This window comes from Haliotis rufescens, unplaced genomic scaffold (genome assembly GCF_023055435.1).
Source record: "Haliotis rufescens isolate VD_foot unplaced genomic scaffold, xgHalRufe1.0.p SCAF_12, whole genome shotgun sequence".
Taxonomy (NCBI): domain Eukaryota; kingdom Metazoa; phylum Mollusca; class Gastropoda; order Lepetellida; family Haliotidae; genus Haliotis; species Haliotis rufescens.
Window position 1 is genome coordinate 21,475,712 of NW_025963802.1, and position 15,973 is coordinate 21,491,684.

At 39.8% G+C, this 15,973-nt stretch overlaps 1 protein-coding gene across 2 annotated transcripts in view; it reads left to right on the forward strand.

The window, feature by feature from the left end:
• LOC124150009 overlaps positions 1 to 15,973 on the forward strand; it is a 359,724-nt gene that overhangs the window by 197,331 nt on the left and 146,420 nt on the right. For both annotated transcript variants that reach the window (XM_048393436.1, XM_046521880.2), the window contains exons 80-96: positions 566 to 658; positions 1,373 to 1,765; positions 1,889 to 1,965; positions 2,360 to 2,423; positions 2,560 to 2,769; positions 3,073 to 3,184; positions 3,308 to 3,419; positions 7,405 to 7,571; positions 8,029 to 8,138; positions 8,449 to 8,610; positions 10,030 to 10,210; positions 10,734 to 10,924; positions 11,399 to 11,602; positions 12,183 to 12,297; positions 12,425 to 13,039; positions 13,519 to 13,739; positions 15,800 to 15,892. In XM_048393436.1, the coding sequence (XP_048249393.1) occupies positions 566 to 658; positions 1,373 to 1,765; positions 1,889 to 1,965; positions 2,360 to 2,423; positions 2,560 to 2,769; positions 3,073 to 3,184; positions 3,308 to 3,419; positions 7,405 to 7,571; positions 8,029 to 8,138; positions 8,449 to 8,610; positions 10,030 to 10,210; positions 10,734 to 10,924; positions 11,399 to 11,602; positions 12,183 to 12,297; positions 12,425 to 13,039; positions 13,519 to 13,739; positions 15,800 to 15,892 (3,120 nt within the window). The remainder of the gene's footprint in view (positions 1 to 565; positions 659 to 1,372; positions 1,766 to 1,888; positions 1,966 to 2,359; positions 2,424 to 2,559; positions 2,770 to 3,072; positions 3,185 to 3,307; positions 3,420 to 7,404; positions 7,572 to 8,028; positions 8,139 to 8,448; positions 8,611 to 10,029; positions 10,211 to 10,733; positions 10,925 to 11,398; positions 11,603 to 12,182; positions 12,298 to 12,424; positions 13,040 to 13,518; positions 13,740 to 15,799; positions 15,893 to 15,973) is intronic.

The following is a 15,973-nucleotide window of genomic DNA, read 5'->3' on the forward strand; positions in this document are numbered from 1 at the left end:
ATTTAAAATAACTTGTGGCTTTTGGCTTTGTGCAGCACAAAGAAGATTATGATCACATAAAATGTGTATTGTTAGGAAAGTAAAGTACACCTAGCCATTCATGTTCAAGAAAATAGACAGCTACACTTAAGAATTGACTTAAATATTTTTTTAGTTAATTGAAGCATAAATGCCAAAAATGGTGTGCACAGTGTGCATGTTTATACAAAATCATCACTAAAAGCAAAATCAAGTGTTAGTAAATTCTTATAAATAAATATATATGTCAACAATATTACTTCACAGACTGCTTATTTAATCATTAACTGACAAAAAACTGTAGACAACAGCACAATAATACACCACAAGTCCCAACCATTCTATTATCAGCCAATCAGGAAACAGTAGTTTGTTGGTGGTTGGGACCGATTTTGTTTTTGGTTGTAATGAAACATGAATGCCTGGTTTGCCAATCAAATGCCATGGAATCACTTGCAAGTTATTAATAATAATATGAATGAACATGTTTGAATGTAGCTGGTGACCAGATGTAAGAGTGCTATGAGCCAGGTGTTCTGTATTACAGATGCAGTGTGCTGTGTCAGGCTGCTACAGATTCAACTGTGATGACACCAAGTCCCCCCCTCGATACAGTTTGGTTCTCAAAGCTGAAGTAAAGGTAAGACTCCTTCCTGGTGTCTTGTTGTATAGGAAAAATCATGCCTCAGATGTTTGGGTTGAAAATGTAAAACTGTGAGCGAGGGAAAAGACCAAGGGCCAAAGGCTCGACAGCTTTTCCTGAGCTCCAGGTTTAACATTCTCAACCGAAACCTCAGAGACTTGTTTGATCCATCTTATGAACCATCTAAATGCAAGAAATATCAGAAAATAATAAGATGACAGTAACATATTTTAAAGTGAAACAATACAGTGTATCATAGTATAAAAGGAATTCGCTCAAAGTGTGCGAGAGAAAAACCATGTGCTGCATGCACTAGCTGGAGTCATGACATGTTACACTGAACAATTTCTCACCACTTACCTGATAGCTCAGTGGGAAAACAGTGGGTTACGAAAGTTAACACTGTATGTGATGTTGCAGGTTCAATTCATGCCATGGAATTTACATATTAAAAACAATTGTGGCTTTTAACCAATCATCAAACACAATTATGTCCCAACAAGAGACAAGTTCATAAAACGTTCCACCGGAATGCCCAGGGCATTTTTTATATTTCCTGTCGTGGAAGTCCACCAGCATTTGGAAGAACCTTCTGTTACTGTAGTGTGATGTCATCAGAGGTTTATAATATCAGTTGAAAGCTTCTTTATCTGTTTGCTTCACTGCCTCATGTAGATGATAGTGAAAATGTATCCGTGATTGTTATGGCAGGTTCGAGAGACTGAGATAATGGTGGAAGAAGGTGGTGAAGCCCAGATGCTCCATGTCATATCAACCTTCCCTCCTGGTTTCTTCTGTCACAACCTGTCAGCCTGGGATGACTGCTACATCACTGTGACAACTAGCATTGCAACGGCCAAGGAGTTGAGCTGTCAGGAGGAAGCCTTGGTGCAGGCTGTCATAGGCTACGACCAGGAGGAAAGTGGTCCACCTTGTGGAAAGAGAATCACCAACAGTAACTGGAAGACCGGTGTTATGATCACTGTCAAAGCTAAAGTGGACTCTCCATTCAGGGATGGGGACCAGCATAGGAAGCTCAATGTTCATGTGACTGTTTGGACTGGAGATACAAGCATCACTAACAACACTCTTGACCAAATCAAGGTATGCTCGGATGGGACACAGTGATCAATTGTTAGTCACTGTGAAATTTCTTATAATAAATTACAAGTGTTTGGGCAGATATGTTACAGTTTCAAACTCAACATACACACAATTCTATTTCAGCTTACAGTGAAGGACAAGGATAGAAAGGCTGTTTGCAAATCCATCAATGATCCACATATAACCTCCATCGATGGAAAGTGAGTATATTTTGATTAAATATTTCCTTTTTTTTTCACTTAGGCTTCTTTCACATATTATTTGTAGACATACCTGTGTAACATATATTTTTAATCGGTCTAGCCTCACGCTGGCTTTCATAGAAGAAGAATAAATATCAACATTTCAAAGTTCATGCAGAAACACTGTCAACAAGATCTAAGTTTGCCTCAACTTTCCTTACAGTAACATTTGACAAGTTTTAAATTTTATATTTGACCTTTGATTTTGTTAATTATTAGTTCTCATATCATACAGGAAACACCTTTGGAATTTATTGTCAGCTTATCAATACAAAATATAGACCTCATTGTATGATATGATATATTCCATGTAGATTTTACATTCTTTTTCTTATGCATATTGTGTTTCCAGGAAATTCAATGTGTTTTTTGAGGGAGAATTCATCCTATACATCAACAAGCAAAGAGACTATGAGGTGAGGAGATTTATGAATATACATGGTCATATCTCACAGCTACAAGTCTACAGCTGCTTCTGAGCATTAACATGAAATTTTCAAAATGTAACATGTGTGTTGGTGATGAAAGCATTGATTGTCTTTGTGTGTTTAGGTTCGCACTATGTATCAGCGCTGTGGCAAGGGATTATCTGCCTCTTGTAACTGTGGAGTTGCTGTGAGAGCTGTGGATGATGTGATTGTGTTTGACCGATGTAGAAGGAGAGGATCCAAGAAAACTCCTATGGTTGTCCGCAGCTATGTCCAAGGCAGTCTAACGCCAGGCATGAGGATCATCAAGTACTCGGGAGGACGTGCCTATAAGGTGAGAAAGGTCTTTAGGAACTGGACAATAGGAATAAAAAGTATCATATAAGGATGCCTAAGGCAAAGAACTCTTAACAGTTACAAAACATGTATAAGTTGTAGGCATTTGACTAACCTGCCTGGGAGACAACATGGTTCGCAGTTTCAGTTTTGACATCAAGTCCCATGTGTACTACAAGACTGTCTGTGACCAAGTCAGGCTTCTGTCCTCTAGTATATACTCCATCCTGTTCGTTCTCTGGATACATTGATACGAAGTGTAAAACTACTGACATGGACATATTTCTTTCTTTTCATGAAGGCCTGCTTTCCAACTGGAACCTGTGTGAAGATCAAGAATGGAGTGAGGAAAACTTCTGAGTTTCTTAATGTGTGGCTGCATGCTTCTGCAGATGACTACAATAACATGGAAGGTGAGCTTCATGTTACATCATCAGCATGCACTGTATGTACACTGATGATTAACAATAATTGGTAGTGATAATAATGAGGACCAACAAGCATTGCACAGTTTCATTGTGTTTCATGTTTCCCAGGTTTGTGTGGTACCTTTGATGGCAACAAGGACAATGATCTAAAGATGAGCACTGGAGAGATCTTCTCAGAGAATGTTAGACAACCAAAGCGTTTTGCCCTCAGCTGGAGAAGGTTAGTTCACTTAATCCTTTAGCAAAATAGCTGAATTCTACAATTATTTTATTTAGTAAAGTAAATAACATTAAACCCTTAAATCTTGTAAAGTTCCACAATTGTAGTAAAATTCATCTAGTACAATTCTTGAAATATGCATGAATTATTTTTGCTTGTTTTCATTATATTAAGTTTTATGTATTGTGGAAAGAAATAATAACATGCATATAGATTTACAATGCAGCGCAGATCGTAGTTAATAACCATGATCACTCAAAATATCAATTACTGGATAGTCTTGATATTATTTACAGTCAGCCATCATATGACAGGATTATTGTGCAGTGTAAGACCAAAGCAAAACACATGCTATACATTTAGTATTCAATATTTAAGATTGGTTCTTTTATTCAAAATTAAAGAAGGGCTTATAAGTCTGAAGCAACAAAAGGGATCAGGTGGTCATGCTGGTGGACTTATTGGTGCACGTCAATTGTGTAGATCGATGCTCATGATGTCAATCCCTGGACTGTGTGGTCCAGACTCAATTATTTACACACTGCTGTCATATAGCAGCAATAAGGCTGAGTGCGGTGTTAAGTAACAAACAAACAAACAAAATAAGTTTAGAAGGAGATAATGAAAGACGGAGGTCATGCAGGCCATGCTGGCAAAGTGTCGGGACACAATCTAGGAGCAGATGGCCACCATCTGAATGGCTCAGAAAGCTCCCATGACCACGTGGCCGTGTAGGGGGAGCAAGTGTCATGGCCAGATTTGATGCAGGGAACTTGGATCCACCTCACTGAGGATACAATGATATATGTAAGGCCAGGATGGTCTTGATGTGTCCATGGAAGGCTGCTTTACTTCTGAATTGGGTGGAAGACGACCGTTGGCCTATTGCATCTATGAATGAAAGTCTCCACTTGGCTAGGATGTAGAGCATGCTTTCCTCATGCAGTGTCGAGTTCCCATGGCAGAGTTGGATGGCTGTATCCCACCACTTCACCTGTAGATGAGGTGGTTGTATGTGGGGTACCACCCCCATATGGAAGCAATTCACTCTCCCATGCCTGAGTTGCAGGCCACTCATTATCAACCAGGTTAACAATTTGATTGGGAAACCAAGTATAGCACTGCCTCCATTGAAACGCTGAAAGTACCACACTCTGACTGCCTTTTATAATTTACCACCAACCTTGGACGCGGTTTCAATCACAAAGGGGGCAAACCTGTTGTAAGAGGGTATCTCCACAACTGACCCCCAAAGTTTAGACCAAACTTTATTGACTTGGCTGCGACTATGAACTTTGATTCTCGCATTTCCGAAATCCAACCTAACCCCAATATCAGTGGGGGGACAATTGGTACCATTCGCCAAAAATTTAAAGCACATCATGTCCAACCACTAGATTCTAAACATGGTTTTGGAAAGATACAAGCTCCACTACCATCAAAGACCAAATCTCATCTCCCGCATAGCAGCTGAAGGTCCCAAGATAGCACCAGCCTCCTTGGCCATTCAGACACTATCACAGGATCTGGAGGATATGGACCACAGCCAAGGCTTCTATTCTCCATTTGCTCTTGCACCCAAGAAAAACACCACTGATATGCATATAATCCTTGATCTGAAAGTTCTCAAAAAGGTATCTGTTCGATGAGTTCCAGATAGAATCTGGAAGCCAACTTTGCACTTTATTCAGGATTGGGGATTAGATGATTCAGTCCCGACATCCAGTCTGGATGTGCCAATTCATGCAGGATCCAGGAAGTATGTCTGATTCTCAGTCTCTGGACTACTGGATTCCTTGTACTTTTGTTTGGTTTGTCCATTGCACCTTGGCTTTTCACCCAAATTAGAGCACCGATCATCAGTTTTGCTCTTATCCAACTAGTGCATATCCATGGATATATCATTGACTTCCTGTATAAAGTATGCCAGTCAGGACAAAAGCTAGATTTGTCCTGATCCAACAGCTACCTGCTTCACAGAGGAATGCTTTGTCCACCTGAGGATCTTTATCATGAGATGCTGCAGATGGTCACCGATGTAGCAGGTCAGCCCAACCATGCTCTTCTCTGGCGGACATCACCAGTCAGAAAACTGATGTCTCTGGGAAGACTTCACTTTCATCCCATCTTAGCTTCGATGAACTCTGTGTGGTCATCAACAATGGACATCCTTGTACCTTTTGTCTTTCGTCTCATTTGGTGGACATACTGGGAGAACGTCATAGTGGGCACTCCTCTTGAATTTCCAGCACCCATACACTACCTGTTGACTGATGGTTCCAATGTGTCCTGTGTGTGTGTGTGTGTGTGTGTGTGTGTGTGTGTGTGTGTGTGTGTGTGTGTGTGTGTGTGTGTGTGTGTGTGTGTGACGTCAGACAGTGAGTGCACGAGGATTGACGAAATACATTGTGCACCTCGGCATGCATTCAGTTATCGTATACACGGCGGAACAAGTCGGTTAAACTCGGAATGTTTTACAAATTGCAGCACCATCTGGCGTTCTTTATTGTCAATGTCCTTTCATGCTCACTGATGTTCTTTATTGTCAACTTCCTTTCGTGCTCACTGACGTTCTTTCGTACACATTGTTCTTTCTTTTCTTATGTCTTTTCGTAACATTTGACTATTAATATTGTGTACTTTTGACCTTTATTTCAACTTTGCGTCTCATTGTTTTGTATTTTGACTTTTATTAGTAACATTTAGTTCTTTATTCATAATATTTGACCTTTATTGTGTACTTTTGTCCTATTTTTAAACTTTGTATTTTTTAACCGAATGGCCGCCCATTCTATGCGTTCACATGAAAAGCATTTTAGGTGTATAAATAAAGTATGTTAATTGTGTAAGGCACACATTTGACTTTCAACACAAAACAGGTTGTTTTCCAATCAAAGTTGAATGAGAAGAAAGTAACTTCACCAAAAATGTTCACGTGAAGCAACATGTGTCTGATTAAATTTTTGACACAAAGTTTTGACTCCTTGAAACAAAAAGAAATCACTGTCCGCTCAACTATGTATATACGCATAAAAGTTGGCAACTGTTGACAATTTGTTTGGTGTTGACAAAAGAACAGATATTAATTAGATCCTCTTACGTTGACATAAACATTCACATTGCAACATATACACACAGTGCCAATTTACATTTACATTTGCACCTGCTCCAGACATGATGCAGATTTGCTCCTGGTGTAAATATACACACATGAGTAAACGCGTTCACATGACAAGTATACTCACGCATGTATTTCTACACATGTAAGCACATATACACAAATGTGCATAGAGGTGCATGTGAATGGGGTATAAGAAAGTGTTACATAACAGTTGTTCTATGGAAATTTACCACATATTTGCATATGTACCTGGAAATATTCTGAAAATGGGACTTTTAAGTGATATCAGAATCATGTCAACCAAATATTTGTCGGAACAACTCGAATATTTGTTTGGAACAGCTAGGTACCCCAAAAATACTAGAGTTAGGGAAAAGACCCAATTATGATGGGAATCATGGAGTTTGAGATCATTTTCTTTTTACATTCCGTAGATCGTTTACTATCTATGGTATTATTAGATGTCAGAACCCATCGATTCCTTTGGGACATTCTAGCATTGATGTGATGGAGGATATGTATTCTTGAGATTTATCAGAAAATAGTTATCATTCCTTATAATTCAAAGAATAAAACCTCTATTTCATCAAAAGTAAAATATTCTGCATAAAGAATGCTTATGTTGGAAAATGTGAAGACTTCCTCGCCGTGCAGTTAGTATTAGTATCTCAACTGGTTAGGAATAGTTGACAGTGAACATTTTATAGTTTGATGACAGCCAAAATACAGGATTTCTCGCATAAATGTTACAGAGGTACCGGTACCTAGTATTCTTTGAATTATTAACAATGACGACTTTTGTTTGATATTATTTTGTCACATCCAGTTGTTCACTTCTACTAACCCTGCTGCTTTCCCCACCAGTACGGACTCTCTGTATGATGGCTACTGTGCAGAGGCTGGTGATGGTGATGGTGCTCCTCTGCCTGTGTACTGTGACTGTGTGGAGGGTCAGAGTCCAGTGTGTGGGGCGGGCAGAGATGTGTTCACATGTGGGGTGCACAGCAAGAAGAGCAGGAAGATTAGTCGAGGTCAGTAACTCATCAAACTCAGGCATATGTTGCCTGGTAGGATCCCCAAGTCCTCGAATTATACAGTCAGAGTTTGAACATTTGGTTCACGTGAACAAAATGTATTCCATCCATCCATGAATAAATTTTACATATAATAATTAAAAGTCATCCAATAATGAACCTTATAGTCACTTGTGATCATACTCTCAACATCTGACAGGTGAATGTGTGTGAATGGTTTCATGGAATGACATAGGTTATAACCATAAAAAATGTACCTATCGTTATTAACATTCATGCTGTTTTGTTGAATGGAAAGTGATATTTAGGTTTGCATTTATGTGTTTACACTTTTATTAATATGATTTTTCAAATATTCAAGATAATAGCTCTATGAGATAATGAATTGCTGAATTGAATTGTGTTGGTCTTGAGTTGTGACAAGGGTATGTCTCGCACTGTTTGTGTGGCCCAGGTGAGGATGTGACGGAGTACTTCATCACTCAGTCGCAGACCCCTCTCAAATGTGTCCAAAAGGGAGCTGTCAACATCACTTTTGAGTTTGACCTCGACTATGAACAACCGGTACGACTTCTTTGCCTTTCACAAACAGATATTGTCATCTATGTTTGCTTCTTGGCTTCACATGACAAAATGTATTTTGACTTCCTGAATTAGAGGTTGATGAGGACAAAATGTAGTTGATGTATCAGCAATTTGTTAAAAAATATGCACACATATTGAATAGTGTTGACTGGATATATTGATTGCTGTATTTGCCTCTGCATTTAAATAAAGTGAATATTAAGATTGGAGATATCTGCACCATGATATATGCAGTCTCTGTCATTTGAATTTGTGTAAATTTGTGAAAACTGAATGTTTGTATTTGTAGGAACTTACGTGGCCAACAGCCAATGGTATAAATGAGACTGAGGCATTTGAGATATGCTCCTCACACATCCTATCTTCGAAGTTAGCTGTCCGCTGCCAAAATATCCCCTTGATTGACATCGACTTCAACCAGACAGTAGAATTTTGCATGGAGGATATTCAGGTAAGATTCTCCTCAATGTGAGACACCTCTCAGCAGCAGTGTTCCTCAATACAACCTCAGACAACCTCAGACAACCTCAGACAAACTCCAGTCACTTCATTACAGAGGCAAAAAAAACAACCTGAATTGTTATTTATTTCTGCTTTCACCACTAAATGTTTCTCAAAATTGAATTGCAAATGTGTTCAATTCAGAGAGAAGGGATGTTTACAAACATTGCCAAGAAAAATAAGGGAAATAATGACCTGAATACTTGTGGCCTTTACTAGGAAGACAGTCTTCATTATCTTTGGCAGCATTCAGATGTCAGTCATGTCAGATCGAGCTGTTTTTTCTACGGATATGGTATAACGACTATACTGTTTGGTAACTTTGATTTGCCAGATGCATTATATTTAATGATTATTGAATCTGTCCATGACTATTTTACACAAACAAATTGCTTTAGTAGCTTATAAATGTTACATGTTTATGAAAAAACCTGATTACATTGTGTATTATTCATGTTTTACTACCTTAGTTAAGCTGTGTAGTACTAGTACTGTACATTTTAAAATGTAAATCTTTAAAAAATAATGCGTCGCCAAATTAATATCACTGCTGACCCCTTTCCAAAAATGTGACTCAAAATCAATGCGAATTCCCCCGTCGCCAACCCCATCCCAAGTGGAATGATCCATATCCTTACCTTAATCCAACCTTATCTTAATCCAATCCAGCAGCAAATAGCACTACTTATTGGCATTGAGTAAAGCACTTCTGTAAAACCAATAAATAGTGTTTATGTAAAAAAACAACACACAGTTTATATGTTTATTCTGCTGACTGGTATTAAGGATGTTCAAAGGCAATACTGATTGGTAAATGACCTGAGTGGCCAATGATGCCTTGTTTGACATGAGTAGGAAGAACTCTTGACTCCAGCAGTAATAGCTAACCCGATGCTTATTCTAGTTGGTATTTCCTCTATCCAAAATATGCAGTGAGGCCGTCTTATTGTTGATAGTCATTTTGGAGACATAAAAGCGAAGTTTCATTTATGCGAAGAAAGATCACTTGCATTTTTCACGTTTAATTCATGTCCGCATTAGTTTCAAGATTTACATTAATTATCTATGATATGATGTTCTGAAAATTGTATCAAATCACATGTGTACTGGAGAGGTCGTCAAATAGGCATTATGCCTGTTAACCAATCCAGGTTTTCATTTCATGGAAATAAAAGGTTTATTAAACTATACTGAACAAAACAATTTAGGGATCATGAAATATTTTTATATACCATACATATTTAAAGAAAGTCAGTCTTCGCTACAATAGATTATCCCCCCAAATATTAATGATCTCTTACTATTTTGTTCAGTATATATAGCTGGAGTTGTGTGGCAATAATGAAGCTATTTTTTTCTCCCAATTCAGATCACAGGGGACACACAGTGGCAAGTGACAGCCCTTAGTAACTTGATTGCTCAGTGCCAGACAGAAATCACAACCCGGATAGAACTGATGGTTGAGGTGGGAGGCCAGTTGGTGCCCATCCCAGAGGTGGAGAGCATCATCTGTATCAACAGCTGCAGTGACAATGGCAACTGTACACAAGGTATGTCAAACATGGATATGGAAACTTTCTTGAGGAAATAAAAATCTCCCAAATTCTATTCATTTCTTAACCTTTGGCCTGTTGAATTGTTTTAGCATAAGGTGTTGTTAAGAGGGTGAACGATTTCAAACAGTCAATGCTTCATTAAACAAGGGCCAATTAAAGAAATATTTCACACAGTTATTCCTGATAGAATCAATCATACCAAGGTTAAGATCAAAGCAAGCATAAATTTTTTTTTTTTTTTTGGAACTTATCTGAATTAGGTTATTGAAGGTGGTTTGTGTTTCATGTTTGGAACCTTTTTAAATCGTTATATTTGTGAAAGATTTTATATTTTGTCAGCTGAGCATTAATGCATACCACAAGTAACTTAAATCATACACAAAGCCTACTTGTTAGCAGTTAATTTTTAGTTTCATTTGGGGGTGTCTTTTGACTATGTGCTTGTCGACTGGATTTGACTGTAGCATTGAGAGCTTCACAGGCCTTAGTGAGATTGGTGATTATTTGACTTATGCAGGTGAGTGCCAGTGCTATGATAACTGGCTTGGTGAAGACTGCTCCATCAATGGAACACAACCTCCATCTGTTGATGAAATACAAGGACACATTTGCGACTCACAGATTATGGAGGACTGCAACTACATCACACTTGTTGGAGAAAACTTTGCTGACATAGACACTCTTGTGTGCAACATTGAAGGATTACAGGTAGGAACATCAGTTGGAAACAAAGCCTGATTTTGAAGCTGCAACTGGCCTCCTTGCACTGTGTATATACTCTGCATATAGACAAGAAGTACATTGTAACTAACTGTAAGTTATCTTCAAAGCGGCAGTAAAATGTATGGTGTTATTGTATCTATGTGTTGCCATTGACATCTGACCCGTGAAAATCCGGGGTAGAATTGGTCTTCAGCAACCCATGCTTGCCGTGAAAGTTGACTATGCTTGTCGTAAGAGGTGACTAATGGGATTGGGTGGTCAGGCTCGTTGACCCTGTTGATGCATGTCATAGTATCCCAATTGCGTGGACCAATGCTCTTGATGTCAATCACTGGATTGTCTGATTCAGACTTGATTATTTCCAGACCGCTGTCATATAGCTGGAATATTGCTGTGTGCTGCGTTAAACAACAAATAAACAAACAAAATTATTGACATGTATGTGACATGGTCTTCCAGCTGGACTGTTCTTCGGACGGCGATGGTACTTATACAGTGCCTGCAGTGTACATCAGCAATGAACTTGTAGCGTGTCGCCTGAACAAAACATCCAGTGCCAATATCACCATCAGCAACGACGGAAAGCTTTTCAGCGAACCAGTCACTTATGTTGTGATCAACTCCAACTGCGAAAGTTACACTGCAGGGAGCTGTGTGACGAGGGTGAGTGGATGAAACCTGTGTTGGATAGCATTTGACAGAATGTTCCAATCAGCAATCAATTTAGTCTGTAGTTGAATACATGAGGACATTTATTCATTATTTCAAGTATGAATATAGTTGTTATGGGAATCCATTATACATGTATATGCTTTTCATGAAGAGTATATTTATCTTGTTTTACATCACAGGTGTGTAGAGATTGCTAGTGATTAACATTGACTCTGTATTCACCAGTTGTATATATTTAAGACCTGATAAGCTCACAGCCAATTAAAGGGTGATGTTATGTAATTGTATCATGGCAGGTTGTCTTTTCAAGCTAGACCAATGCAAAATGGTTACTTCCCAGGTCGGGACTGGTTGTGAATAGATGTGCCATGTCGTCGTTGTTTGAAACTTATATTGTATTTGCCATGTCGGAAATATGTGAATAACAAACATAATGCATCAAATGGATCACAATGGATTATGTGCAGTGGCAAATTCAATGGATCTTGTTGGGACATGAGAGAACATTTTTGCATGATGTAAGACTTTAATTGTAATCACTTGGTTTTGATTTTTGTGTTTCAATTTCCAGACAGACATATGCAACATCGATGGAGTGTGTCATGAGTGTGGTGCTGTGTTCAGTGACGACCCAACCCGATACTGCCAGTCCACTGACAACAGCACAGGCTGGACCAAACTAACCAGTAACACATGCTTTATTGTTTAAACTGATAGTAAAAGAAAACCTTGAAAATTCAACATTGAGTAATAATCATAATTTATGCAAACAAGAATAACTTTTAAAATATATGTGTCTCCCTTGTGTTTCAGGAGAGAGTGTTACGGTAGCAAGGTACCAGTTTGAGTCACTGGTTGATTTTGCTGAGACAGGCACACCGTCACTGGTTGATGGACATGGTGGGGGAATGGCTGTTGAGTTGAATGAGGCTTCTATCTCTCTCCCTGACTATAACTTAACTAAATACTCCATGTTATCTGCCCCGGGAGAATGTTCCATTGGCTTCACTACCAAGTTTGATGTTCAGTACAGATCATTTTGTGAGAACATGTATGTCCTGACGACTGGTGGAGACCAACCCGATTCCACTGGTGTGGCAGTGTATTACCAGCGCCGATATGTTTACTTCACAGTCAGCACACCAGACAAGCAATGGGTGGTCTCAGTGCCACGCCCACAACTCAACGTGTTCTACACATATCAGTTCAGCTTTTCAGCAGCCTATGGCATTGATGTTAATGTTGGTGGCAAGTCTTACAAAACTAAAACATTCTACAGACGTAGTGTACTTGGAGAGAAAAAGAGTGCTCTGAAAATTGGTGGTCCTCTTGAAGATGGTCATGGGTGCTATGGAAATATCACTTTTGGTGGATTTGAAATCTATGCAGCTCCAACATTTGTGCTTGATGTTTTGGATGTTGTCACAGGTGAGCCCACATTTTAGTATGAAAAATAGAAATATACTCACCGACAAAAGAAATGCAAATACCATACATATTGGTTAATATATAAAGAATTACTCATATTCAAGAGATATTAGATTGGTTTGATGCATATACGAACATACTTTTATGTTGTGTGAACCGACGCGAATGAACCCATCACATGTGACATCATAGATCCATGACTCGAGATGCACCATTTGTCTTGTGTAGGATTAGCTTGTAAAGTTTGGAAATCACGTGAATATCGTGATAAGAATAAAAACATTCTGTGGTAACGCTTGACTGATTGGTAGTTTTGTCACTAAGTGGTACACATTGGAAACATCTCTTCTTAACGTACATACTTCTCTACATGTTTTTATGTTTTTATACTCAGTGAGTATATAAGTATATTTCACAACATATTTGCATTTTATGATAATTTCATATGGTTCATATTTCTTTCATGGTTAATATTACAGACCTGCTATCGCTAGAGAAATTGCCAGTGCTGAGTGTATCTGATGTGAATGACACTGCCATTTTCAAGTGCAGCTTCCTACGCCTTCTGAGAGGTGATTCGGCGTATCGTGTACAGTGGGTCGTGAATGGATCAGCTGTTGCTACTGAAAACATAGAAGATGATGTGTCTTATGGAGTGTTCAGTGAGGAACAGTACATGGAATGGGCATATGGTGTTCAGGTATGTGGGCAGGTCAGGGGTGGGTGTGAGGTTGATGTTTGTGCGCAGGTCATATGTAGGTATGTAGGCAGGTCATAGCTGGGTTTGATGTGAATGTATTTGGGCAGGTGATGGGTGGGTGTGAGTGTGATGTTTTTGGGCAGGTCAGGGGTGGGTGTGAGGTTGATGTTTGTGGGCAGGTCAGGGGTGGGTGTGAGGTTGATGTTTTTGGGCAGGTCAGGGGTGGGTGTGAGGTTGATGTTTGTGGGCAGGTAATGGGTGGGTGTGAGGTTGATGTTTGTGGGCAGGTCATATGTAGGTATGTGGGCAGGTCATAGCTGGGTTTGATGTGAATGTATTTGGGCAGGTCATGGGTGGGTGTGAGTGTGATGTTTTTGGGCAGGTCAGGGGTGGGTGTGAGGTTGATGTTTTTGGGCAGGTCAGGGGTGGGTGTGAGGTTGATGTTTGTGGGCAGGTCAGGGGTGGGTGTGAGGTTGATGTTTGTGGGCAGGTCAGGGGTGGGTGTGAGGTTGATGTTTGTGGGCAGGTCAGGGGTGGGTGTGAGGTTGATGTTTGTGGGCAGGTAATGGGTGGGTGTGAGGTTGATGTTTGTGGGCAGGTCATATGTAGGTATGTGGGCAGGTCATAGCTGGGTTTGATGTGAATGTATTTGGGCAGGTCATGGGTGGGTGTGAGGTTGATGTTTTTGGGCAGGTCAGGGGTGGGTGTGAGGTTGATGTTTCTGGGCAGGTAATGGGTGGGTGTGAGGTTGATGTTTGTGGGCAGGTCATATGTAGGTATGTGGGCAGGTCATAGCTGGGTTTGATGTGAATGTATTTGGGCAGGTGATGGGTGGGTGTGAGTGTGATGTTTTTGGGCAGGTCAGGGGTGGGTGTGAGGTTGATGTTTGTGGGCAGGTCAGGGGTGGGTGTGAGGTTGATGTTTGTGGGCAGGTCAGGGGTGGGTGTGAGGTTGATGTTTGTGGGCAGGTAATGGGTGGGTGTGAGGTTGATGTTTGTGGGCAGGTCATATGTAGGTATGTGGGCAGGTCATAGCTGGGTTTGATGTGAATGTATTTGGGCAGGTGATGGGTGGGTGTGAGTGTGATGTTTGTGGGCAGGTCAGGGGTGGGTGTGAGGTTGATGTTGTTGGGCAGGTCAGGGGTGGGTGTGAGGTTGATGTTTGTGGGCAGGTCAGGGGTGGGTGTGAGGTTGATGTTTTTGGGCAGGTCATGGGTTGGTGTGATGTTCAGGTATTATGGTCAGAAATTTGGGCAGGTCATACATGGGTATGATGTATAGGATAAAGCAGGCCTCCAAGGGTTTGGTTAAAAATGTAAAACTGTGAGTGAGGGAATAGCCCAAGGTCAAGGCTTTACATTTTCAACAAACCTAAGGAGGCATGTTTTATCCAACTTATGAACCGACTAAATGCAAAAAATACCAGAATAAATAAGAAAACGATGACATACCTTAAAGTAAAACAATTTGTGTATCGCAGTATAAAAGGAATTCGCTCAAAACGAGCAGGAGCAAAAAACATGTTCAAGCATGGACTAGCTGGAGTCAGGACATGATAAACTGAACAACTTCTCATCAACAGCCCCGGTAGCTCAGTGGGACAGCAGTGGGTTACAATACTTAACACAATATGTGAGGTTGCAGGTTCGATTCATGTCATAGAATTTGACCAACATTTGAAAGAACCTTCTGTTACTGTAGTGTGATGTCACCAGAGGTTTATAAGTTGTGGTATGTGGTCAGGTCAGGGGTGGGTGTGATGTTGAGGAATGTTGGCAGGCCTTGGGTTAGTTTGTGCTCAAAGTGGTTTGAGATTTCCCTAATGAAACCATGCAAATTAATCAGGGTGATTAGGACAAATAATTACTGTTTTCACAGAAAATCAAGATTAATGTATTTACAGAGCTCTCGTGGATATTTTGGAGATATCGCTGACTTTTTAGTCTTGCTATCAACAGCAATATTTTGTGTAATAGTGTGTCAGAAAAGGGTGAGTTACATGACAGGAATGAACAGCATTTTGTTTAGTTCTCTTCATTGGATTTTGTTTTGTTTTTTCAGATTGAGTGTCAAGTATCAGTGTGTTATTCCTATGATTGTAATCAAACTGAAGGCCCAAGGCAGAGGAGCAACATCATTACACTCGGACTTCATGTAGGTTTTAGTTGTTTACCACAAGGTTATGAGAGTGTGTAGGTTGTGATTGTGTATAGGGAGTGAATGAGTATATGTAGC